Raw genomic sequence first — 24,598 nt, forward strand, 5'->3', positions numbered from 1 at the left:
ATAACAATACCTGTTCCCATAGAGCAGCCAGCGGCCAGTAGCATCAAATGCTTTCTATGTAAGTAGTGCTTCAGCCAATGCATCTAAAGGAACATTTTTGTAAAGGCTACATAGCAAGGCTTCTGTGACTGGGAACTAAAGAATGCAACTTTTCCCCAATGGTTTTGATATACAGTGGGAGAAAATAACTTACAAAAAAATACCTTTTTTTAAATATTAGGAAATACACAATGTCATTAGTCCAAGGGGAGACTTCTGCACTGTGAAGCTAACAATCAAATCTATAGCATTTTAATAGTTCTATGTGTTAGGGCTAAAAATAACCAAGTCTATTTCCAGGATTACATTTTCCCTCAATTCAAAGGTAAAATTGTGCTTCAGACCTTTTTGAAAGAATTAGGACAGTGGAGGTTGATCAAAGGTTTGACAACTATGAAGGGGGAGGTAAGTTTTGGGTTTTTTTAAAGGGGCTGGAGGTGGGGAGAAGGGGTATGTTGTACCTCAATTTCTTCCTCAGCAAGTTTGTCAATCTCAAATACAGAGTCAACCAAGGTAGGAGCACCCAGGTTCCTCTTCTGCATTGCTCAGTCCTGTGTCTCTCACTGAGAAGCAAAATACAGTTTCATCAGAGAACACCCTTTCATCAATGCTATCTCAGGTCCTTTGATGTTACAGAACAGGGAAGAGGTGACTAGTGTTCTACATAGATAGTTTTTCAACCTACCTCAAGCCAGGTGCTGAAGAAACAGAGCACTAAGCACAGGATCCGCTTTACAAGGGTGCTGCTCTATCCATTAGAAGTTAACTCTCGAACTGCTCCAGCGTGGCTTTTCACGCCAGTAGCTCTGGAGTAGTATGGCATGGCCCTGAAAAAGGGGCTAGGGCTGAAGGATACATTCCAGTAGAATGGTAAATGCACTAAAATCAGCTTTTATCATTCAATCCCTAGTTTTAAGCAGTTAACTTTATTTTTTTAAGAGTGGAAATTTGGCTTTATGTAGGAGCACCCTTCAGAGAATCCCACACCTAATGCTCATGTGAACCAAATTAGAGCTAAACAGAACCAAGATCTGCGCCTGGTTGAAGTATTATGGTGTATGGCCACAACAATCTCATTAAAACCCACTTCCAATTACTTTAGCATGGATGAATAAAGAACCACATGCTGTAAACTTAACTCCATCCAGGAACATAGAGGTATGTCAGAGTGCCCTCCAAACCATGAAACTAATGAAGGGAAAGGAGAGGGAATACAAAGAGAACAGAGATACTTAATGGGTTTGTTCTAACCTGCCTTGCTTTTCACCCTCCCCCGAAACCTTCCTGTCTTGTGCAGCGTAATAAACACTGATTAAAGTAGGTTTAAAATTAAGGGCTAAGGTGCCATCTCAGAAGGCAGCTGTCCCCTCCACGAACAGAGAGCTGCTTAGGCTGTTGCACACATAGCCACAAGGTACGTGTGTCTCGGGAAAAACAAGTCATCAGGGGCCAACACACTCCTGTGGGCATTCTCACCCTTGCTTTCAGGTCCTGTAAAACAGCCCCCTCAGCCTAGACTACCATTCCAGCTGGGCTGTGTCTTCAGTGCATCGTGCCCTGCATGCACTTCTCCCAAACTGAGCATCTCACGAGGCAGCTGGTCTTGTACTGAAGTCGATGTTAGTCCTGTATTTTCTGTGCTTTTTCTCCACCTCCAGAGCATCTGGTTCTGCTCAGAGTCCAGGAGGAAGGGCAGGGGAATCCGGGTAGTTTATGTATGCAGTGTTGCTTGTTTTCAGTACGCTAAAACTCTTGCAAGTCAGCAGAGGTCCTGGCTACTGCATGTCTGGCTGGTTGTATGCTGTGCAGAGGAACCTCGCAGGCTGTGCATGAAGAAATCTTCTGCAACAGAGACACAACCAGCATGTATATTACCCTTTTGCCTCGCTGCACTTAGCTGCCAACCCTTGGAACTATCCCAAAACCCATCTCAGATTAAAAATCAGATTTAAAAGAGCTCTTGTCTTTCTACTGTCATTGTCTAGTATTTTCCTTTTTTACTGTTGCTTCTCATTACTGTTCAAAAATGTGAGCTCTTACCAGGTGTTGGTCTCCGCTCAGCCATGCACAGTCAGATTTCCACATTGGGATCTGTGAATCCTTTCTTCCCCTCATTCACCAGCACAGGCTTTTCTGTCCTCGTATGCCAGACTAAAATCTAAAGAAGCCAACAGAAGTCATTAGCTGCATCTCTTCACTGCACTAACAAATATTCTTGCACATTAAATCAATAGTGCAATTTAACCATCTACCCTGGAGCCTAATGGCGCATTCACAGCTGAAAGGAGGTTTGCATAAAACTTCATTTAGGCAGGCCTACTGCTATCCAAAATGCACAGTGCACAGAAATTACCCATTTTACAGTGTACTGTCTTGGGACATTAACCTGCTCCTTCCATGTAGTTATCAACCATCTTCCTCTAAAGGCTCATCAACCTTTTCAGTGATGTAAGGCAGTTCCTTCATAACCAGAGAATGATATGCATGTTTCCCCATAGACCAAGTTCCTTACTCTGGTTCTTGGTTATTACATGTTACTACATCATTGGCCAGCGTGGAGTTATTTGCTAGGCTCAGAGTGGAAATGCAAGTTCTTGTCACTTCAGGTCACACTGTGACTCGTGCATTTGAGGGAAGAGGCAGTTATCCTGAGTACCACCAGCTGCTCCAGTCGTCACCCTTGTCTTTGGTTGTGTGAAATATTAAAATGGATTTTTCAGTGCGTCTCTGAAAATACATTATTGGACGGAAGACATTAGTCTGCTCATTATCACTTATTTTTGACTTTTAAATTCTTTTAAGAGCCTAAAAAGATGTGAGAGTCACACTGATCTGAGAAGTATTTACTGCTGCTCCGGTTCTCTGTTGCAACCTCTGCTGTCTCAGAACTGCAAGATGCAGGAGCTAGTTACAGAACACTCCCTTCCTCCCACGTTCTGGGCTGTACACAGCCCTTTCATAACCCAGCAAGCATTAGTCTACCATATCACCTCAAAAGCCCCATACACATTTCCTTTGAAATGCTGGCCCCACGCTGCCATCCACTACTCTGTACCAGGTACAGTATGTTGCATCGCTTTAGAGCCCCTCTCCAACTTGCTTAGAACTGAAGCTTCTACTAAAAGCTTCCCTCAGTCTTAGCAGCAAAGTTTAATATAGACCAACATCCATGGAGGAGTACTGGAAAAAATACAAATTGGAGAGGTGGTCTAACATTTTTGAAGGTGGGTGGGAGTATTATAGGTAAATATTTTCTACTAGCTGTGCTATACTGCTGGCACAGACAGTTCTGGAAGCTGTTTATCTCCCCTCACTAAACTCAATTATACTTACTGCTTTGCTCCCAGAACCTGGATTGCGAGGAGCAGCTTTATCCCTTCAGAGCTACAGTTTCCTGCTCCCCTTCACCTGTTCGCATTGCTATTTCCTGCCTTGCGGGGGTTCCCCTCTTGTTGCTATGACAATACTCTGCACATTTAATCCAAGTATCTGCAAACCATTTCATACCCAGTCCCTGCTTTTCTGAAAAACGAGGGCACGGGCATGTTCTGTTTCTAAAGGATGAACAAAGCACTTTTCAAACCCTTCTGGTTAAACAGGAGCACCCCCACCTTCCCAAGAAGCTGTTTGACCAAATTTGTCTCTGATGCGCGCAGTCACCTCCTGTGTGGGGCTTAAATCTCGCCTGCTAATACTAAGGCAGTGGAGACCAACTGCTGTCTGGAGTGGGTCCAAAAAACCATTTCATCGCTCCCCCACAACAACTTCAGAGCCTGCTCATCAAAGTTAGCCTTTATTACAGTCCTGCTCACCCACTGCAGCAACGCTGCTGCAATTACTGCGTTACTTTCCTATGAAAAGGCAAAACCAAACAGGTCTGTACAAGTGGCTCACAGTGCTATGCAAGCATCAGTTATGGGCTCCTCATCCAACAAACAGAATGTATAAACCTTAATGCAGTCCAGGTGCTAGAAAAATCTTGTAGCCAATTCTCCTTTCCAGCGGGAGCAGGTAAGAGCTCCTTCCTCTTATGACACGTAAACACTCAACCCTGCTGATAGCCAAGGGCTGCACTCTGCCAGGAATGGGACTCAAACAACTCTAACCACATACTCTGTAAAGAGAAGACCACAACTACACATTATTAGCTTTTCTTTAAACTGGATCCCACCTTTGGATTGTTAAAGCCAAGTGCCAAAAAAGACAGTTAAATTAACTAAAATGGACCAATTTTCAGAGTTTGCAGCTTGATACAGCAGCTTCTACCATTTTTCATGCTGTGTTCTTTAATGTGGGAGGGAGATCACCATTTAGTAAAGAAACACCTGCTTTTCCTCTCAGCCAATTGCTTGATTTTTTCCACAAGCAGTGTGTTTGTTTTATGCCTCAGGGAAGCTCTGGCTTGTGCAAAAAGTACAGCTTGCAAGGGAGTAAAGAGTGAGGGGGACCAAGTATCTGACTTCTGAACAGTGGTTTCATATAGGTCACCTAAGGGAGTCCCCTTTAAAAATCTACTACTGCAAAACACTTCCAATGATTTACAGCCTTGCCATTCCGAATCAGAGGACCCAAAACACATCTAAGACATTACAAAGATTCATCTCCATAACAGACTTCTTCATTGTCTTCTAAACAGGAAATTAAAAAGCAAACAGGCAAGTCGACCTACAGTTGGAGGGGGTCACAGGATTTCAAGCACACAGACCCTCTATGGAGGGTTTAAATAATTGTTATTTGAAATGGAGACTACACAACGTGAAGAAAAAGAGACACCAAGCTGAAATGACAGATTTGCATCCTCTCAGCTTCTGCTAAACTGAATTTCTGCAGGCTCTCTTAGGCATCGTGGAGACTCTCTTCTCCCAAAAGCACATCCGCTGGTATAAAAAATAAAGATTGCTTCTCCCTATAATCTTGCTTTTCTCATATGTTGAGAGAATCGTGGCCACTCTTATTAAATGAACCAGAGCTCAAACAGTAATCTTCAACTGTGCAATTACACCAACTTGAAGATTTCTGCTTTGTGATGGGTATTATAGGCAAAACATAGAAGACCACAAGAGAAGAAAGGGTTACAGCGGTCTAATTTGAGCTACTGCAGCTGCAGCATGGATCTGAAGGTCCACTGTGGAGCAGTGCAGGCAGACAGTGCTGCAAAACCCAGACTACTCTAATGTAAATTACAGCTTTCGGCTGTGGTACAGGGGATGGCATTGGCACAGCAGTTCTGGTGACTAATCAGGACAAGACAAGTCCAAAAGAACCCTCCAAGTTCTGCATCTCTGTCGTAAAAATCAACAGCTCAAGTGCTAGTGCCTTCACTGGTGTGCGTGTGAAGCTTAACCAACAAAGTGCTGTCACAGAGCAGCCAGGATACTGAACGCTCACTGCAAACCACTGGTCACAAACCCACATGAAAAGAGGAGCCCAGTCTCAGGAACAATCTAACCCCAAAGAGGACAGATCTGCTCCATCCGTACCCTGCTGCTCAGCCCCTGAAAGGCAAAGAAAACAAAGATCTCGTGAAGCTGATTCCCCTCCCTGCCATATTTTATCACAGGATAAAATCAGGCGGAAGCGAAGTACTCTTTTTTTCAAGCCTTCTTGCCTTAGGCTGATGTTTACCCTCTCTCCTGCCCATTCTGAGCCAGTTTTAGCTGGTTTAGATCTGTGACATCACGAAGCAGCCAGTTCTGGTCTCCTTTTACTGTGCAATTTCCTGGCTGCTGCTGGGCCCAAAGGCTTGGTCTCCTCCATATGCACAAGGATTTATTCCCTTCCTAGAGCCAGTTCCAAGTCCCACGGTAGCCACAGTGTTGGTGTGTGGTTCAGGTACTGCTGGGAGAGCTCTCTTTGCTCCCTGTTCTCTAGCCTGTGTCTGATAGCAACTGGTTATACTGACTATGGCATTTAACAGTGCCCACACGCACCCTGCCTCTAAGGCTCACAGACAGCCGTTCCCGGTCCATCGCAAAGCTGCCAGCCGATTCCCTTTCACAACATCCACCTAAACACTGAGCTGCTAACCCGCAGATTTAATCTCAGATCTGACTCAGCCAAGAGATAAGGAGAGAGGAGGAATAACTACTTTTAGCCACCACTTCAATCCCAGTGAATTGCTACCGAGACCACCCGAGTGCACAAAAGCCTGTCTCACCCAGCGAAACACACCTACGCCTATCTCCCTGGAGAAACAAGCGGCTCCAGGAGCAGCCTCATTTCCAATGACCTTGTATTTTGTGGTCTGTCCTCTCATGCCAGCCCACGCTGAGGCTTTTTCAATAGCTGGGACCACTCAAAGTCTCTCTCCTTGAAGGGCTCCCTGGTTGAGCACACTGCAGCTTTTTTCCTCAGGTGTTAATAGAAAATGGGGAGCAGAGTATGTCCCAGTTACATCAACCTTATGGGAATACAGAATCTCAGACCTCTATCCTGTGTCAATGGATTGAAGAGAGTATGGTTTGCTTTGGGGGTGTGTGTGGGGGAAATGCAGAAGCAGCAGAACACAGAAATACGTAGCACTCTTGCAAAGCCTTGTTTCCTTAAAACTCCAGTATAAACCAACCCTTCCCTCCTGATAAGGAGGGATAACTCTCCCCTTTGTCCTTGGCAATTAATACTGACTTCCTTAATTTTCTCCTTAATTTTGGGCAGTTCCCAAATCAAAGAAAATAAACAGGATACATGTCTTTGGCCAAAGCTTAAGCTTTTTGCAGGAGTGTGCATTTGTGGGCTGAATTCTGATAAATATTACAAATACCTGCACTGCACACAGGGAAGGCAGCATTTCTGGAGAACAGATGACTATGCTTATCTTACATACTTCCCTGATCCCTCCTTAACAACTGTATCTGAGCACATCATAATTTTTAATGTAAATCTCACTGCAAAGCAGGAGCATGGTTATGCTTAACAGAAGCAAACCATGACAACTGCTGGGAGCACACTAGCATAATGAGAAAGAAGTCTGTGCTTTGATCTCAGGGCAAGAGGACCCCAGACCACAGCCTACTTTTGTCCTCTGCTGCTTTTCTGGACCCTCCTCCTTGTCAAATGGGTGAGCAAAACAGCAATTGGGAAATGGAGGCTGCTGGCATCAGCTAAAAGCAGAAAGGCAAAGCTCAACCTGCAAAGCTGCACTCAGAGTTTGCCAGGAGCAGACAGCATTCACTTCACAACAAGGACCCTTGTAAGATCCTAGCCAAAAAAAGAAACGCAGTCTGCTTCAAATCCTGGCCAGCAATTCCTGCTTTGTCTCCATCTCTGACCTGCAGCTCTTGTGTGACAGCACTGACATGGCAGCCTGTCTGACAGCATCATTTTTTTCCTCCTGCCTGGAAACAACCTTTTCCTTCCTCTCTTTCCTCCATGTGTTCCTCTCCACAACTGTCATTTCCTATCCCCAGCCTTTTAACACAGCTTCTTTCCAATAGTTATTTACAGCAGGGACAATATACCAAAGATTGCATAACTGGCCATGGAGTAAACGCCCCTAATCTTCTGTACACCAGCCTAAAATCAACCTGTGCATCTCCCTTGTCCTGCTGCAAACACAGTTACTTCCAGCCAGTGCTTTCTTGTTAGCTAGTAGGCCACACAGTGCCCAAGAACAGAGATCTAATTTTATTCCAATCTCTTTTCCCACCCAGGGGAGACCATCTGTGTTATTTATCCCAGTGCTGGACAGCCATAACCACAGACATGTAGATTTAAAAAATGAGGCACAGCAGGTATCAGATAATAAACAAAGTTGCTCCTCCCCCTCAGCTCCTCTTCCTTCTGCCAGGACTCCTTGCCTGAGCACTGCTGAACATTGAGATCCTTTTTTTTTCCATGGCTAGGGGCTGTGGAGCAGTGCAGATGGAAAGCAGAGAGAAAGGGTATTATTCAAAATTTTTTCATATCCCAAAAAGGGATGGAGACTGGGATTCAACACTGGGTCTGTTGGCAGTAACAGGTAATTTGCAAAAAAAGAATAATCCTCCTGCAAAACCTCCCTAAATCAGACTGGCTGGTGCCTATTACAGACAAAGGCATGAGAGTGCTACACAGGGGTCTGTGATCTCAGAGGGACCTCCTCCACACCTGCGGTGCTCAGTGGACCCACTCACAAAGCTTTCAGAAGCACTTGACAGCACCTCTGTTGCTGATGTGCTATGATTGATGCCTGTCACACTAACCAGCATTGTCTCATTGTATCTTGCATGCTCCCCTGTCATTTCAGATAGATATCCATCTGTTGTCTCTCATCTTAGACTGGGAAGTCTTCAGGGCAAGAACCATCATTGTATTCTGAGATTCTACATTATTTAGCACATAGGGGTCCTGCTCCATGACCTGGTGGCTCCTAGGCAATGTGTACAGTCAAATAATTAGCAGTCATTTGACAGCAGTAAAATCCCCCCAAAATGAAGCTTTACGGAAGCCTCCTAGAGCTCAGAGCAATATCCCAGGCATTAAAACATTTCTACATTATCTCTGGCACAGAAAGATTCAGGTTGTTGTGGACAACTACAGCGATATTGCATCGATGTCAAGAGGGAGAAGGCAACTTCACAATAAGGCAGTGATTGTGTGAACAGCCTTTCCCTGCAGCCAGGAAACACCGTGGCTGGTACTCCTGGGTTACAGTTCAGATGGGTTCCGGAGGGCCAAATCTCATCTGATGCTGGCTTATCACAGGAGTACCAGTACTCAAAAGCCCCCCCTCAGGAATTCATGTAAAGCAACTGACATACATTTCACCTATGGAATTCCCTGCTCCAGGGGATTAGCAAGGCCACAGATAAGCTCATCCTGAAAATAATAAGGATATTTTCTAGAGGTAATATAAGAAAGAGGAACAGTTACAAGGGAGAGAAGACTCCGAATTTCAAGGCCTATGGCAACCGCTAGCAGTCTGCAACCAAAACAGGTAACTGCCCTCCACACATTTTAATACAATCGCCCGTTCCCAGCTCCCTTGCAATGGGAGGGTGCTCTCTTCAAACGCAGAGGACAAGTGACTGAATGATGGGGCTGAATGGGCTTTCTCCTACCTCTGGATCCTTACAACCCATGTATGAGGAACAGACCATACCTTAGTGCAATTGGCAGCTTTCGGCTCAAGGTCATTCAAGGTCACTAGTTCCCGGAGCAGGCTGCTCTCTTGGTAGCCTCCCTTCACTCCTCGCAGTTTGAAGTAAGCCTGAGATCGCTGGAGAATCAGTCTGAGGTTCACAGCAAACCCCGCCATGTCTATAGCAAAGGGGCGATGGGGGTCGAACACAGTTTTCCAGCCATAGACCTTCCCTGCAGCGTTCACTTTGGGTGACTCATAGCGCAAGCCACCGACGAAGGCTACTGGCCACACTGACACCTTTCTGGTGCTGCGCATCTGGAGGCAAGGAAAGAGAAGGGTATGGTGGGCGCACACAGAAGGATCGGCTGCACGCGACTTCCAACACACAAACCAGCACCCCAGCAGAATGACTTCACCTTGCTCACTGTCCTACAGGAGACAAACGTCCCTGAGCTTCAGCACAAACCCCAGAGCTAAGAGCCTGGCTTATGTTCCCAGGCACCCTCTGTGGCTTGGACCAAGCCACAGAGCTCATTACTCACCTGTACAAGGATGCACATCCTGGAGCTGGAGAAGCAAAGTGCTTTGGAAAGTGGCAACTAACAATAGCAATAGTAATGGATAGCCACAGAACCAAGCACGAGTTCAGCACTAAAAACAAAGCTGCCAATAATAAACATAAGTGAGATTTAGAGTGGTATTTTGTCCAAAGGTCTTTAGAGCTGTGGGGCATCAGTCCTCCACATGGACAGCTGGGGAAACCAGGACACAGAGGAGGGAAGCACCTTGTCCAAGGCCACCTGGAAGTGCAGGAATGGCATATCTAGGAAGAAAGGTGCTTTCTCTGAAAGCTAAGGAGTTTGAGCTGCAATTTCAACCCATGAGCCCCAGTAAGGCTAAAAGCATCTTTAGAGTGAGGCACTGCAGCTGTAGCCCACAACCTCAGGGACAGCTGAGAAGCACAGCCTCTCCAGAAGCTCCCAACATGCAGGATGGTGCTTTGTAGCTGCTCCTGCTACCCAGTGGAACAATGCTGGATGCCTCTACTCCCTGTAAAGTCAACAGAAATAGATAGGAGCCATCAGGGGACACTTCAGATGCCTGCACTTGCCAACGCAGATGATTTGAATGCCAGTCTGCCCATTCACCCCCCAGTGCCCTGTCCTGCTCTGCTGGCAGGCTCGGCCTCGCGTTTCACTCTCAGCTCAGTCTCTTAGATCAGGGATCTCCCAGAGCCAATCTCATCACTGCTAATTACTGCAAACGAGACCAGAAGAGCTCTGGCACTTGCCCTTCTGCATTATACACATGCTAACAGCAGCCCCTGTCCACAGGGAACTATAGTGCGTGTCTTCTGCATTTCACAGCACATTTCATTGGCTCCATGTGACCTTAACTGCAGCTACATATCAGAGAGGAGAAGCCCCTACGAGAAAAGCACACGGGTGAACGAAGGAACCCTTTCTGCTTTATTAATGTGTGGTGTCTGTCTCAGGATGCTGCCAGAGCCAGCCTCAAAGGGGACTGTGGAAGAAAGTCATTCAGTCTGAATTTACTTTCAGCTTTAAAAGCATGTATATTCCTGTGGCTATCCAAGCTCAAATGAAAGCCAACAGGGGAGGGAAAGGGGGCATGTATGGAGCGAATAAACAGGAAATCCCTGGTATGAAAACTGGTAACTGGTGGGGAAGGATGCAATCCTCCTTTCTTGTCCCTTGCTGCGAGAGCTCGGCCTTAGGAGAGCAAGGGAACAAGTAATTTCTGAGCTGGAAGCCAGGTGAGGTATGGTGTACCTGGCACTGTAAGACCATTGCATACCTGCAGACAGGGAAAGGCACAGGAGTTCATTTCGAGCCCCAGTAGGAGTGGAACAAACAGCAAAGGTGGGAAAGCACATGGGAACCTTCCCCTGCTCAAGCCTGACAAGACTATCAGGACATGCTGAAATTCAGCCTGCCATCACAGTTCCTGGAGCCGCAAACTTCCAGGCTGAGACCTCAGCCCCATCGCCTACTTACAACAGCATGAGAGACCATCCGTCCCCAGATGCTGCAAGAGGAGGAGCTCTGGAAGGGAGCACTGCACACACCTCCCGGCAGAGAGACAGCCCTCTCCAAGGCAGTGCGTGAAGGGCTCCACTTTCCTGGGAGGAGAAGCAAGCACTGACAAACGCATGCTCCTCGCGTGTGTGGCAACCCAGAGACAACCACACGGAGCATCTCTGAACAAGGTGTCCTGCAAGCCTATGACTGTGCTGGCACCATTCAGATGGAACTCTGAAAGGGCACTGCTACCTCAGCTGGGGATCTGTGCAGAGCAGGCGTCAGGCTCTTGACTGATACAGAATTTAACCAGTGGACACTCTGGGATGAGAGCAAACAAATGCAAACAGCAAACAAGGAAGAGAAACCCCAGGGACTCCTCAAACAAGAACAAACATGAATTAACAGACAGCCAAGTGCAATACATAGGGGCGGTGGAGAAGAAAGGTGGATAACATCAGATCAGGAACCAGCCGGAAATCCCCTCCAGGGTGTGGCATGGAAGGAGGATGGCCAAGGTTTCTTTTGCTAGGCACGTGCTTCTGCACAGGCACATCAGACAGCAAGCAATGTTCCAACCCTAACAACGCTCCCCACAGGGGAAGGCAGCTCCTCATTAGCTTCCTTTACAGTAAAAATGACCTGTGTCCTGATCACATGCCACAGGATAAACTGGGTTCCTGTTACTTCACAGAGGATGCCTTTGACTCTGGGAAACACACACTTTGCAGCGCAGTAACCAAGCCCCAGAGAAAACTTCAGGACAGCTGCGGTGGGACCACTATACAGACAAGACTGACCCAGAGCTCAGGAGAGGACGTATGCAGCATCTCCTCAGCTCACTACACAGCATCTTTTACACCTCACGTGCTAATCTGCTGTGTTCAGCCCGTTGGGAGCCCCCCAGCAGGGTCTTACCTCCTCAAAGAGTTCCAGGCTGTAGGTGTTATCATCATCGGCAAAGTAAACAATCCCAGGCTGGCTGTTATTTTTGTTAAAGGTCTCTCTCAGCCATCTCAGGGCAAGGTTCCTCTGCATGGTCCCCCGGGGAATGCGGGGATCCCTCATGTCTCCCCGCAGCTTGTAGTTGCGGGGTGTCTCCACATTGAGGTGGGTGTAGTTAAGCCCCGTGTCCCGCAGCAACCGGGTGATGAGAGGCGTGCGCCGCTGTGAGTCCTCCACCAGGATCCAGTGCAGGTTTGGCACGTGCAGGAGGGTGTTGGCCAGGCGCGTCAGCTCTGCCTTCTGTACAGGCCGGCTGTAGGTGGGTGTAATGACGTGGATGGTGGGAAGGGTGTCTGACCATGGGGGTGGGCGGGTATAAACATATTCTGTCCTCACCACCTCCACAATGTCCCGGTCTGACAAGCAGTATTCCTTGGAGTCCAAGCCTGCAGCGAGATCACGCCGGGAGTCACCACCATCATCTGAGCAAGGGTATGAGAGAGAAGAAAAAGCCGCATGGACTCAGTCCTCCAACACCCCCCGACTGAGCCAGCAGGCTGCTTGCTAATAGGAGGTCACCCTCATGGTTTCAGAGGAAAGGAAACAAGCTCGGATGGAGGCTTTAATAAATAAGTACACAAATAAATAAAGGAATCAGGGACAAACACACATGAGAAAAGACGTTCCTGCTGTTAGAAGACTAGCACCAAACAAGGCCTGAGAGCCGAGGACAATGCTGCAGCTGAGTGCTCAAAATAAGCAACTTCAAAAAGCACCCCGAAGAGACAGGCTTGTACAGCAATTAGGTCTAGATAAAGAAAACAGCAACATGGATTGACAATCTGTCATTCCTGAAGAGCTCCAGTGCTCTGGGCACCACACTCAGCAGGACAGGACTCATGGCTCTGCACTCAGGCACTGGAGCACCTGGATTGGGAGGCAGGGAACTAACTGGTCGAAAATACCAAGCCAGTGAAGATCCCCCAGCAGCATCATCTGGCCAGGATACTGCAGTACCCCACTGCTCTTCTGACAGGCTTGGGATGGGGCACAGAGAAGCAGGGAAAGACACACTTCAAATCCAGAAATGGAGAGTAGAAATTAAAGCCTGTAATTGTAGGCTTTTTCCTGCAGAGACTTTCACCTGCCTCTGACTAACCTCTCCTCAAAAAGACCCCTACCAATCTCTGAACGTAACAGCCCATTCAGTAGTGCGGATGTGAACAACGAACAGCATATATATATGGGATACACTGATCCAAACATATAAAATCCTTGCAAAGAGAGACTTGTTCACGATCAGCTCAAGGGAAAAAAACTGTTCATGCACCTGTCACTTTTCCAGGGTGCAACTTTCACACTTTCGTACCACTGTAGACCAGCAGGAATACCACGGTCTACAGTTAGGAACTGGCAGAGATGAAGGGGCACCTCCATTCAGGATATAAGCCAGCTGCTCTCTAGTGGGCACATAATACTTTGAGCCATAGATTTTGCAAAACCGGCTACTACCAGGAACTTCAGATGAGAAAGAACAGGAACAGACAGACATTAGATCTGACCCAGCAGGGTACTACCTATGGTTTTTTCATAGCACGTTACTCTTCCAGCAGCATAGACTTTGATACCAGCCCTGAACTGAATGAAGGCCTCGTACTTCATGGCACTGACAGAGGGAGGGTGTATATTTGGATCTGGGGCAGGGGGACAGCGACAAGGTGTCCTGCACATGTTGGTATCAGGCCCTATATCAGGCAAAGCACATCAGCATCACATAGCAGAGCTCTCTGAAAGCAGAGAACACTGGAATCAATTCAAAAATAGATCTGCAAAATGCATTGGACACAGACACAAATGTAATTAGCCAGGACGGTGCTTCAGACAGTTTGCAAACCCCTGCAGGTCAAACCCTCAGCTGTAAATCCTGGCATGTGTAAGCACTGCTATTCTGTGCTTGCTAGCATGCACATCTATTTTTCAGCACCTGCTACCAAAGGATCTCAGAAACACATTATAAGAACAAAACGATTTCTCCCAAGAGCTTTCAGGTTGGTCTCTATCACCACTCATTTTCCACTGGGGGCTCAGAGAAGCAGAGGCAGAGGAAGTGTCTTACCAAGGTCATCAGTAAGCTCAGGATTGAGTCAGAGCAGAGCAGTCTCTGTGCTGTAACTTCAGTGTCCGTGGCCATTCACAAAAAACAGCTCCTAGTTTTTAGGGCATTGAATCAAACTGGTATACAGACAGTGTATTCTTAGTAGTCTTTCAAGTCCTGTTTTAGAGCCCCGTAGATCCCTCATCCTCTGACACACTGTCCACCTTCTAGAGGGGATCACGCTGCCCAAAGCCTCATGGGGTGGCTGTCAGTCCTCCAGGGGCAAAGGTAAAGCTGCTCGGGACAGACTCTGAACTTCTGACAATTCAAACTGCACATCAGACTTCAGCAAAAGGATAAGCAACTGTGGAGGATGGGTGCAAACATTAAAATGAAAAGGGGAGAGAATCTCCCAGAGAAAGGGACCAGAGAGGGAAAATGAGCTGGCCTTCTTCCCCACAGACAAGCCTCCCCAAGCAGAGCCACCTGCCCTGGCGCTCAGCAGAAGGGCAGAACCAAGAATGAAGACTGCAGTAGGCAGCGTGGCTTCTTCCAGCCCCCAAGAGCTCTCACAGCCCTTAGATATTGCTGCTGTGCCAAGAATAGGATAAAAACTAGGACCCTTCTGGCCAGAGAGGATCCCTCAGAACTTCCTGCATTCATCTGATTTGGGCCAGGGCTCTATTTAATGCTTTGTGTGACAGGTAGCGTGGAAGCTGACTCTCTCATAGCATTCTAACTCCACCAAACAATCAGGTGAGATGCTGGCTCTTGCCTTCTCCTTCAAGTGCAAGAGCATCAGTTTGCTGCTTTCCTGAGGACACTTAAAAAAGGCTCTTTGCCTCATGTCTCCCAGAGCAGCTGTCTCAAGTGGCAGCTTTGTTTCCTCTGCTCTCATTTTTGCAGCTTTCCTGCTGGACTAACTTCTGTGCAGAATGCTGCAAAGGCCAGCAGGAAGGGAATCCTCTCTTATGGATCATCAGGGAACAAAGAAAAGCATCTTCCTTCAGTACTCTGGATTTAGGCCATAAAGAGCTCTCCAAGTGCAATAAGCGTATCCCATGGCTTGGAGTTTGATGTCTCTGAAGAACTCCTATGAGCACTGGGCTGTTCCTACAGCAGAAGTGGGGAGGCTTCTGCATGAGCATGGACTGGGAGCTGAGATGAACATGGCTGCCATGGAGAAATGAAATGAGAGAGATGAGGACGAGGGAGGGATGCACAGACTTGGCATGGGCTGGTTTGATTTCTCTCACCCTTGTGCACTGCAAGCAGTGGAGCAATGGTGCTCTGGTGCCAGACGGTGATTAGTAGTGTCCAGGGCAGAACTATCAGCACGATAGCCAGGATGTCTCGTCTCTTCGGCATCTCCAAGACTGACTGGACCCACAGCTCCTCATTACCTGACAGTGAAAACCCCAGAGACAGAACAGCAGAGCACATGGAGAACAGAAATAAATGGGCAAGAAGGAACAAGGACAGAGAGAGAGAACGCGAGAGAGGGAGAGAGCAGCGAAGGTGACACGACTCGTAGGTCTTACCAGTGCTTACAACCCACCCATTGCAGAAGCAGGTTTGGAGGGGCCTCGGCTGATGAGGCCAGGAGCAGGAGGGCACTTCTACAGGACACTGCTGGAGCTGCCAGCAGGAACCTCAGGGACGCATTTGGAAGGAAACCTGCAACACAGAGCAAAGGTGAGTAGGCTGAGAAAAGAACTAGGGAGCTGCTCCACAGAGTTCACAAATCCTCCTCAAGAAGAGCAAATCAAACTGGGGCAGTGAGCAACAGAAATGTGTCCCACCCCTCCAGGGAGAGATGCCTCCTGGGCGTCCAGAGCCTTGCTTTTCTTTGCATTCACTTGACAAGCAAGTCCCTTGCTTCAGCCAAGCAAAAGTTGCTCAGTGCCGCCGTGTCTGAACCATCCCCCAGCAGACAAGGACCCTTCATCCACAAGCCAGCCAAGCCTCACACCACCATGTCCTAGGCCCAAGCCCCTAGGAGGAAGCAGAGACCGTAACGACCACATTACTTGCCTGACACATCAGCAAGTGCTCTGACCCACCAGGCCCTCTCCCTCTGCCAGGCAGAGCACTCAGGGTGACTGCACCTACGCTCTTGGGAATAGAGCTCCAGCGAAGCTAGTGACCCTGCATTTTGCCCGTCATTGTAATCCCCTCAGCTCAGACCATCCCGCTGGCATCTTTGATGCAGCCAGTTTTAAATCAGGCTTCCAATGGCCTGTTCAGGTTCATTTCTTCCATCTCGGAGGTGTTGCGACTGGAGTATATTAAACTGCCACAGTGGCTTAGTTTGATTCAATACAAGCACATACAAGATTTAAGCAGACTGTATTTTATCCAAGTATCTTGGCAAGCAAAGCACATCACTTAGCAGGGACACGCACAGTGGGCAGTTTGCAAACATGGGTAGTAGTTTAGTTCCCGTATGGGGGAACGCATTAGCCCGCTGCTAAAAGGGCTGCATTGCAGACAAGGGAGAGCCCAGAGAATGCCGCAGTCGAGGGCAGGGAGCAGTCTGCTCTGGGGAAAAGCACTGATCTCCCACTGCACAGCTGCTGGCTGGCTGGTCAGTCACTGCCACTTCGGTGCCCTGGAATAGTTTCCCTTAAATCAGAGGGGAGCTCCTCAAGCCTGGGCTGTAGATATGATGCTACTTTGCAAATGTTTTCCCCGAGACCCTGGGAGCTTGCTGCTTCTTGGTTGCATGGGGCAGTCATGGAGAGATCCAGGTTCAAATCCCTGAGTAGCCCAGTTTGGATTGATCTGAATTTCCCTTGGCCATGCCTTGACCACTGGGCTGTACAGTCAGCCTCCGGCACTGAGCCCAGTGGAAGACTTGAAGTGAAATGGCTCCAAGAACTGATGGGTTGTCCGTTTAAAGTGCAAGCAAGTGATATTCAAGTTGCTGGACAGAACCTGGTTCTTCCAAATTAGCACTTCAATCACAGAGGTATTAATTTACCAGGGAAAATAATGGGTAGGGAAAACACAGGTTGGCCTTTGTCCTTAAAAGGGACATGTAAATGTCCCTCAACAAAAGTTTCAGTGAATCAATTTTTTTTTCCACATATACAAAAACCCAACTCATCAAAAAATTTCCAGCCAACTCTACCGAACAGCCAGTTCCCCACCCAGGGGTCTCTCACCAGGGAGAGACCTGCCTCCTCCCATACAAAAACCTGTGCCAGAGATCATGGTGCCAGCATCTACAGAGCTGGGGACCCATCCTCCTCATGTGCACCCACACTCCTCTGGCACCGTGCACAGAGGCAAAGCCTCACTCAGGAGATGGTTGTCAGAGGATGCAATCAGCAGATGTGCTGGCAAACTGCATTTAGGAAATGCAAGGACCCAGTGGTATGGAAGGAGGTTGTGGTGGATCAGGGCAAGCTGCAGCTAGTGAGGGTTATAAGAGGGAGCTAGTCTCCTGGAAAGGTCTCCAGAGGAAACAAAAACAAACCTCTAAGCCAACCACCAAACACATCTGGTTCTACGGAAAGTAGGGTTTCCTGCAGTCAAGTACGGGGAGCCAGCAGGAAAAAGTTTTTCACAGCCCAAGGATATGCTCTGTGCAGCCAGACACCCTGCAGTCTTTCAAGGAAGCATCTCCTAGCAATGCAGACTTGTCCCTATTTTTTTCAGAACTGGAGAAAGCAGCCTCATCCAGACAAAATAAACCAGGGAGGAAGAGGAGGAATTATTCCAGCAAACATCAGCCTTCTGCTGCATCTCTGTCCAGCTCTCAGAGCCAGAGAAATCCCGCTGGCCTAGCACTGCCAAAGCACACAGTGCCCTCAGGAAAGAGCATCTGGCCTCATCCTTGCTCTCCCTGCAGTTGCTGTCAGTGCTTGAACAGAGGCACTGAGCGCTGGCATCCTTTGAATCCTCTAATAAAGCCAGAACATGTCCCTTGAGCATCCCTGTAGGGTACAGCCGTAAGGGGCAACTCTGAAAAGAATGAGCACCTTGCCTGGTAAAGTGCATTTGCTGCAAATGCACTAAGGAAAGGACTCTGCCACTGGAAAGGGGGTGGGAGGAAATGACATGCTAAAAAAGCCACTCAGAGTCAATTCACAGCATCTGGCAAGCTGCCACAGTGGGCTGGCATGCATCAAATGCCCCGTTTGTCAAGGGCAGCTTCCTCCAAATATAGTGCTCTTACCTTAAAGATGCCTTTTCCTTGCCTCCTGCCAATCCAGACTCAAACTGCCAGCATCCTCCCATAGGACAGGATGACCCTGGGCTTCGTATGATGGAGAATGGGCACCTTTGGGTGGGGGTGCTACTCTGATTTCCATCCACTCAACACAGGGGAAAATGAGCCAGCTCCAACGATTTGTGCATTGGTCTCTACAGGATCGATTCCTTTTAATTTGCTACAGAGCATTTAGCAGCTCCCTGGTCAATCATCTGTCACTTTGATGCTCCAGCTGCCAAGGGCCAACACAGCCCACTCATGCCCCAGCAGAGAGCTGTTGGCTTTGCTTTGCAGCTCTGCTCCGGCTGGCAGCAGAGAGCTCCCGGGGACGGCGCTCTCCGCCATGGGAACGCTTCCTCCCCGTGTCCTCCTGGGGCTGGCTGAATGCTGAGCTCCTTTTGCACCGTTGGCAATCGCGGGCTGCAGATGTGAATCAGATACCCCGCGCGCAGTGGCTGTAATGAATGTTCCCTTCCCTACATAAAGCGCGCTCCACATGCCCAAAGGGACACAACCCCAGTATGGATCTGAACCGCAGATGGCAATGGTCGGCTGGGGGAGAACGTGGAGGCACAGACCACAGCCTGACCCCCAGTTGCTGACCCACGCTTCTGCACACCGAGCTGCCTGTCAGCGTCCACAGTGTACCATGTACTCTGCTCTGCAGCACAGACATTTGCTTACTGTTAATTCCTGAAGCGATTTGATTTTATTGATGACCCTGAGAAGCCTGACTGAAGGACATTGGAAGAATTCACTTGGGGCTGCTGTGAGCACTACGAAATCTGGATCCAGATGAAGTATTTCAAGCGTGTTCCCTCCCAACACGCTAATGCAATTGAGGGCCTCAGTGCAGGGTGATGCTAGTTCTCAGTGTAACAAAGCCACGCTCCCACCTCACCGTCACATGTTAAAGCTGCAAAAGGTGAAATCCATTTTCTCCTGTGAACAACATCAGCTAGGAAATACATGGTTGCCTGCGATTTTACACTGCTGGTGAGAGAAGTCACAGCTTCGCAGCCCAAGACAGAGGGCTTGCCCCACATCCAAAAAATCCCTTGCTACTGAAGCCAAACAATGCTTTTTGTTGCTGTTTATGGCACAAGTGAGGCTAGCCAAAAATTAGTCTGGGGAAAATTATGCTCCTCTTCAAGGCATTCACTCTACGCCTGCCCCATCATAATACCACTCTCCTTTTCCCACTGAAAACGTTCAAAACTAAACCTGGCTTTGTTCAGATTGTCAGTTTTAGGCTTCTGCTTTCTCCTCCTCCACAGGGAAAAGAAAGAGGAGGAACAAATTTAAACATGAATTAATTAAAAAGATCAAACTCTATTTTCCACTACAGAAAGTATACTTTCTTTTTTCAGTTTTGAAAAATCAGGCAAAAGACACAAATCCCCAGCTCAAATGTAAGTGATTTTGGGGTTAAAATACTTCTAAAACAAAGGTGTTTTGCATAGTTTGGAAAGACTTTCCTTGGCAGAAATGTATTTTGAGATGCTGCAAGCAGAAGGGCTGTGCCACATGGTGAAGGAGATTTCACATCTTCCGGCAGAGGGCAATGGTGTCAAGGCATGACAATATTAAAAGGGCACTCATCTAATAAAAAAGCTTTAATAAATCCTGGAGCCACGTGTTAGTAACATGCCAGATTATTAAACACTGAAGGTTCTTTTTTTAAGTCAAGTTAATTGGCGTCAGCTCTGACACCGTAGGAAACACTGATTTGATCTCCAATCTGGTTTATAGTCAGTTTTACCTTCCTGCTTCCTTTGGGGCTGATCAGCCCCAGCGTCATTACTCCTTGGTTTTCCCACATTGAACAGAAGTGATTTAGAACATGTTAAACTAAAGAATTGCTTGAGTTGAATTTGTATATATACCAAAGTCACTGGAGTAAAAACATTTGTCTAGATGTAAGAAAAACACACACAAAAAAAGCCAAACAAACATACCAAACACTCACTTGTATTACAAAGCAGCCAGGAAATAACAAACAAACACAGCCATATCCTACAACAAAAGCTTTACAAAGAAAATAAACACTCATACTTCAGGATACAAAGTATATTCTCACTAATAGCTTTTCCCCCTGGGCAAAGTATCCCCTAAACCTAAACACAGGGTTTCTTTCACCTTCACAATAGCAACTGGTTCTGATCCCTGCTGAAAAACAATGCAGGAGCAGCACAAGCCAGAGCTGGTCCCACTGCTCAGCCCACCTCAATCCACTGAGCAGTGGGACCACAACCCCTGTGACCCAACAAACCCTTTTGACTTTACATCCAAGTTCACGCGCCTGAGCCAGTTGTCTTGCGCAGAAAATGACTGCGGGCAGGTGAGCCCAACACCGTCATGCCCACTTTTCAGATGAGGAAACTGAGGCACAGGGCAATTACGGCTCTTCCTTGCAATCACACAGCCCAGCAGACACCGGGGACAAGGGCTCTGTCACTGGGCTCCCCTCGGCCGCATGCGGGCACACTGGTGGCTGGCTCCAGGTGTCCGTACGCAGCCCTTCTTCTCTCCACACCGCGTGGCAGGGGACGGGCATGACAAGCCTCTGTCTAAGATTTTGGTATTTGGCAGAAAAGGCTTGTAAAGTACAGGCTAAAAATAAAGGTAGTAATAAAAGCCTCTTGCTCGTTAATTACTCTGTAAGCCATTACTGCCTAAAAACCCCATAACTTTAATGGGGGCTATTATAAGTATAGTAGCAAAACTGTGGAGCTAATTACTGTTTAGTTATTAAGCAGAACATAGCCAGAACTGAGTAATGAGCACGCAGAATTGCTTGTTCTTCGAGGATTTAATCAGGGGTGCTAACTTCAACCTCAGATTCTCCCGACTCACGGGAGAAAAGGACAGAGGCTTTGCAGCCTAGCCCTCCCAACAGGCTGCGTGCCGCCGCAAGGGACAATGCACCATCCTTGAGCTAGAGCTGATTTGTACAACACGAAGCTTGAATTGCAAGTCGAGAAAGGGAGTGAGAATGATTCAGAAATGTTTCAGACCACCGTCACCAATCTGCCAGCTAGAGGAGAACCGGATTCATCCACGGGAATCAAAAGTGTTGAGCCAATGCAGACTGGGTCTGTGACAGAGGGTGATGGTTTGCATCATCTCTTCATCCAGCATTTGATTCCTTCTTTTAAAAAATTAAAATAATTCCTGTGGCCAAAAATAGAGAAATAATGTGTTCTTCTTTTTTCTTTCTTTTTTTTTTAAACACAAAAAATAGAAAATTCAGAAATATTGGAAAAGCCCGTAAAGGAAGCTTTGTTTTAGGAGGCTGTTTTTCCACTTGATGCTTTTGTCCGGCTTCACCTGCCAACCCTAGTTCTGTCACTACACTTGCCTTGGCTACATACACAGGGGCCACTGCTTGTGTTTTCCAAGCTGTTCGAGAAACTGAGGCAGTTTGAAACAGCTGAAGCAAAACCTGACCTACTCTCCCCTTCCAGTCCTGAGCCCTTGAGCCCTGTTGCAAACAAATGGGATCAAGAACACAGATTATCTCACAGAAAAAAATAATATTAACCAAGCTTCTCAGAACAACACTTAAAATTTAAAGCAAGCATGAGCAAAGTGGATCAAGGGAGCTCAACGCAAGCACAATTAGCTTCTGTAACTTATTGCCACAGGATACTAAGAAGAACAAGAACTTAACAGGATTCGAAAAAGGATTAGTTGTGTATGTGAATGAACTGCATATCCAGAATTAGAATGAACCACCCACCAGTTTGGAAAACATATAAACCCTTGAGTTTCAGAGCTTCAGCCAAATTTTAACAAGCATCAGAAACTTTCTCTTCTCCAGATTAATCTTCCCCCCATGCTGCTCTATCTCTGCAGACGCCGGCAGAGGTGGCCAAAGCTAGAAACAGGACAGGAGATGCGATGGCACTGCTCTTATGCTGACTACACTGCCTAGTCCCAAGATTTTGCTGCTTCCAACAGCAAGGCAGATCTTCCGTTAAATCCTTAAAAGATTTGATGCATTGTCCTAAATGTGTTTGCTTTCTTGTACAGGTTCTTACACTACAATCATCACCACAGTGCCCAAGTGCCATCCAGGATTTCTCAAAGATCCTTAGCTACAGTCACTGCACTTCCTTTCCTTGTTGATCCAAAGACACGTAGGGGAATGCCTTGGAAGGGGCAGGTATCCTTTTATTACAGTGCTTTTGAAGAGGGCTGAACCTGGGCTTTGCAATGTTCTTGTGATAAGCAAGGCAGAAGCAAAAAAATGTGTCATGCACTTGGCAACAGGAAGTGGCAAGGCTGATGTGGATCCCTGGTGCCTGGGAGAGTCTCATCAGTCTTGGCCTGGCCACACAGGAAATCCTGTCTGTCGTAGAGGCAGCATTGCTTTCAGAGGATGCACTGGCCTATTGGTCAGGATTGGCAATGCTTGGTCCAGACTCTCTCTCAAGCCAGGAAAGCTGTGGGCTGACTCAGGTCTTGGATGAGAAAGCACCCAATACTTCTTGATAAACGGCTGCACTTCACACATGGTTTTTAAAAAGCATCTCCATCACGATGAAAAGCTGTTTGACTTACAGCCCACTTCCAAAATAGACAACTGTGAGTTGTTTTCTTAGGGGAAATGCTGATGACACCCATGAAAAGTTGTTCGACTTTCTTTAAGGTTGCTTGTGGGTGAACACTGAATGAGTGCTGGGAAAAGAGTGCTCCAACAATTAGCTCATTTAAGGGCTTCTCCATCAAGTCTTCTTGAACTGGTGATGCAACGATACCTTAAGTTATCCTCTTTGCTCATCTAAGACAACATCAACATTGTCAGAGACAGACATATTTCCAGACTCTCAATTTCCACCTCTGTGATCTGCATTGCACTGAATATTTTGTGCACTGCTGACTTCCACAGATTTTAAAAAGTGACACTAACAAAGGATGACCCAATTTCAACATGATTGGACTAAATTCCACAGCTCCATAATAGGCTTTGCAATGCTTTGTCCAAAGGGTTTGAAGACACGCGCTTCCGCGTGATTCCTCATGTAAGAGAGGCGGCAGACCGTAATGACCAAGCCTCACCTTTCCAACCAGCAGGCCAGGGAAGGCCACTGTTTTAGGATCTGCAAGACTGAATCATTGAGCCAAACATATCAAGCTAACACCAGGCTCCCTGTGGACTTGCCTTTCTCCCTCTACCCAAGGAGGTCTAACAAGTTAAACACGCGTAACATAGCTGGGTGATGAAAGAATGGACATGGCTGTCAGAAGAAAGACTGTGGCGCTTGCTAATGCTGTAGTAAGATTACCTCACCACCACACAATTCACAGCTTTTGTTGTTGGTGGCTGAGAGAAGTCCCAGGCTTTTATATACTGTCTAAATTCAGGGCGTGGGATTCCGTGGGTGCATCTGAGAAACCGGGGCTGGTGGGATATGCTGGAGGCTGCCTCCCATCACACTGGCACCTGGGAAAGTTCACAAATATGACCATCAAATAGGAAGAGCTGTGCCCAGCAAGCCACAAGCCCTAATTTTATCTCCCAGCTGGCTCTGCAATATGTTCCCAATTCCAGACCTGGAGATGAGACTGCTCACCTCCCACACACTGTTGCCTCTTGACTTGCCAGGGAGACGAGGCCGGGGGAGCGCAGCAGAGCCCACTGCCCCGCTCAGCTGCGGGTCAGGGCCCGCAGCATGTGGCACACACCTTTCAGCATCAGCTAGAAGGCAGCTCACCAGCTCCGTACCTGACACCTGGCTTCATAGCCATCAGCACTTACTTTTAATTACTGAGCTCTTCCCTTTTTCACCCCTGAAAAAAAAGAAATCCTGCTCTATTTAAAAAGTTATTAATAACCTGATTCTAATGCATAAAAAAAGTGGAAAAAAAGAAGCCTTGCAGAGCTAGTGAGCAAGCTAGCCCTCTCTCACTGCAGCAAGCCACCACTGTGCACCCTAAACACCTTAAAAAGGGATTTAGTTTTCAAAAGCATAATTCTTCCTTTTTTTCAGTAGCAAACATCAAGTATCTTAAAGGTGGGTTTTTTTGAAGGCTGGGGAAAAAAATATGCAGGCATCCAAATTCTCCATTACTTTTGAAAACAGCAGCTGTTGTAAGCACAAGTCCCTGAAGACGCCACTAAAGCAAAAACTGCTTTGCAGGAGCCGTTGTCAGAGTTGCTTGATAGTGTGCACATGTCCAGGCTGAGAGGT

At 47.3% G+C, this 24,598-nt stretch overlaps 1 protein-coding gene across 3 annotated transcripts in view; it reads right to left on the reverse strand.

The window, feature by feature from the left end:
• Window positions 1–148: 148 nt before the first annotated feature.
• Window positions 149–24,598, reverse strand: part of B3GAT1 (beta-1,3-glucuronyltransferase 1) — a 51,636-nt gene continuing 27,186 nt past the window's right edge. The window contains exons 2-7 of one of the 3 annotated variants that reach the window (XM_072884695.1): window positions 15,741–15,859; window positions 12,484–12,569; window positions 12,061–12,400; window positions 9,119–9,415; window positions 2,080–2,197; window positions 149–1,881 (exon numbers count right to left, since the gene is read on the reverse strand). In XM_072884695.1, the coding sequence (XP_072740796.1) occupies window positions 2,111–2,197; window positions 9,119–9,415; window positions 12,061–12,400; window positions 12,484–12,569; window positions 15,741–15,859 (929 nt within the window). In that variant the 3' untranslated portion in view covers window positions 149–1,881; window positions 2,080–2,110. Of the gene's footprint in view, window positions 1,882–2,079; window positions 2,198–9,118; window positions 9,416–12,060; window positions 12,570–15,438; window positions 15,551–15,740; window positions 15,860–24,598 lie in introns of those variants that run through there. The other 2 variants (XM_072884694.1, XM_072884693.1) reach the window with 2 other exon arrangements.

This window comes from Ciconia boyciana, chromosome 20 (assembly GCF_034638445.1).
Source record: "Ciconia boyciana chromosome 20, ASM3463844v1, whole genome shotgun sequence".
Taxonomy (NCBI): domain Eukaryota; kingdom Metazoa; phylum Chordata; class Aves; order Ciconiiformes; family Ciconiidae; genus Ciconia; species Ciconia boyciana.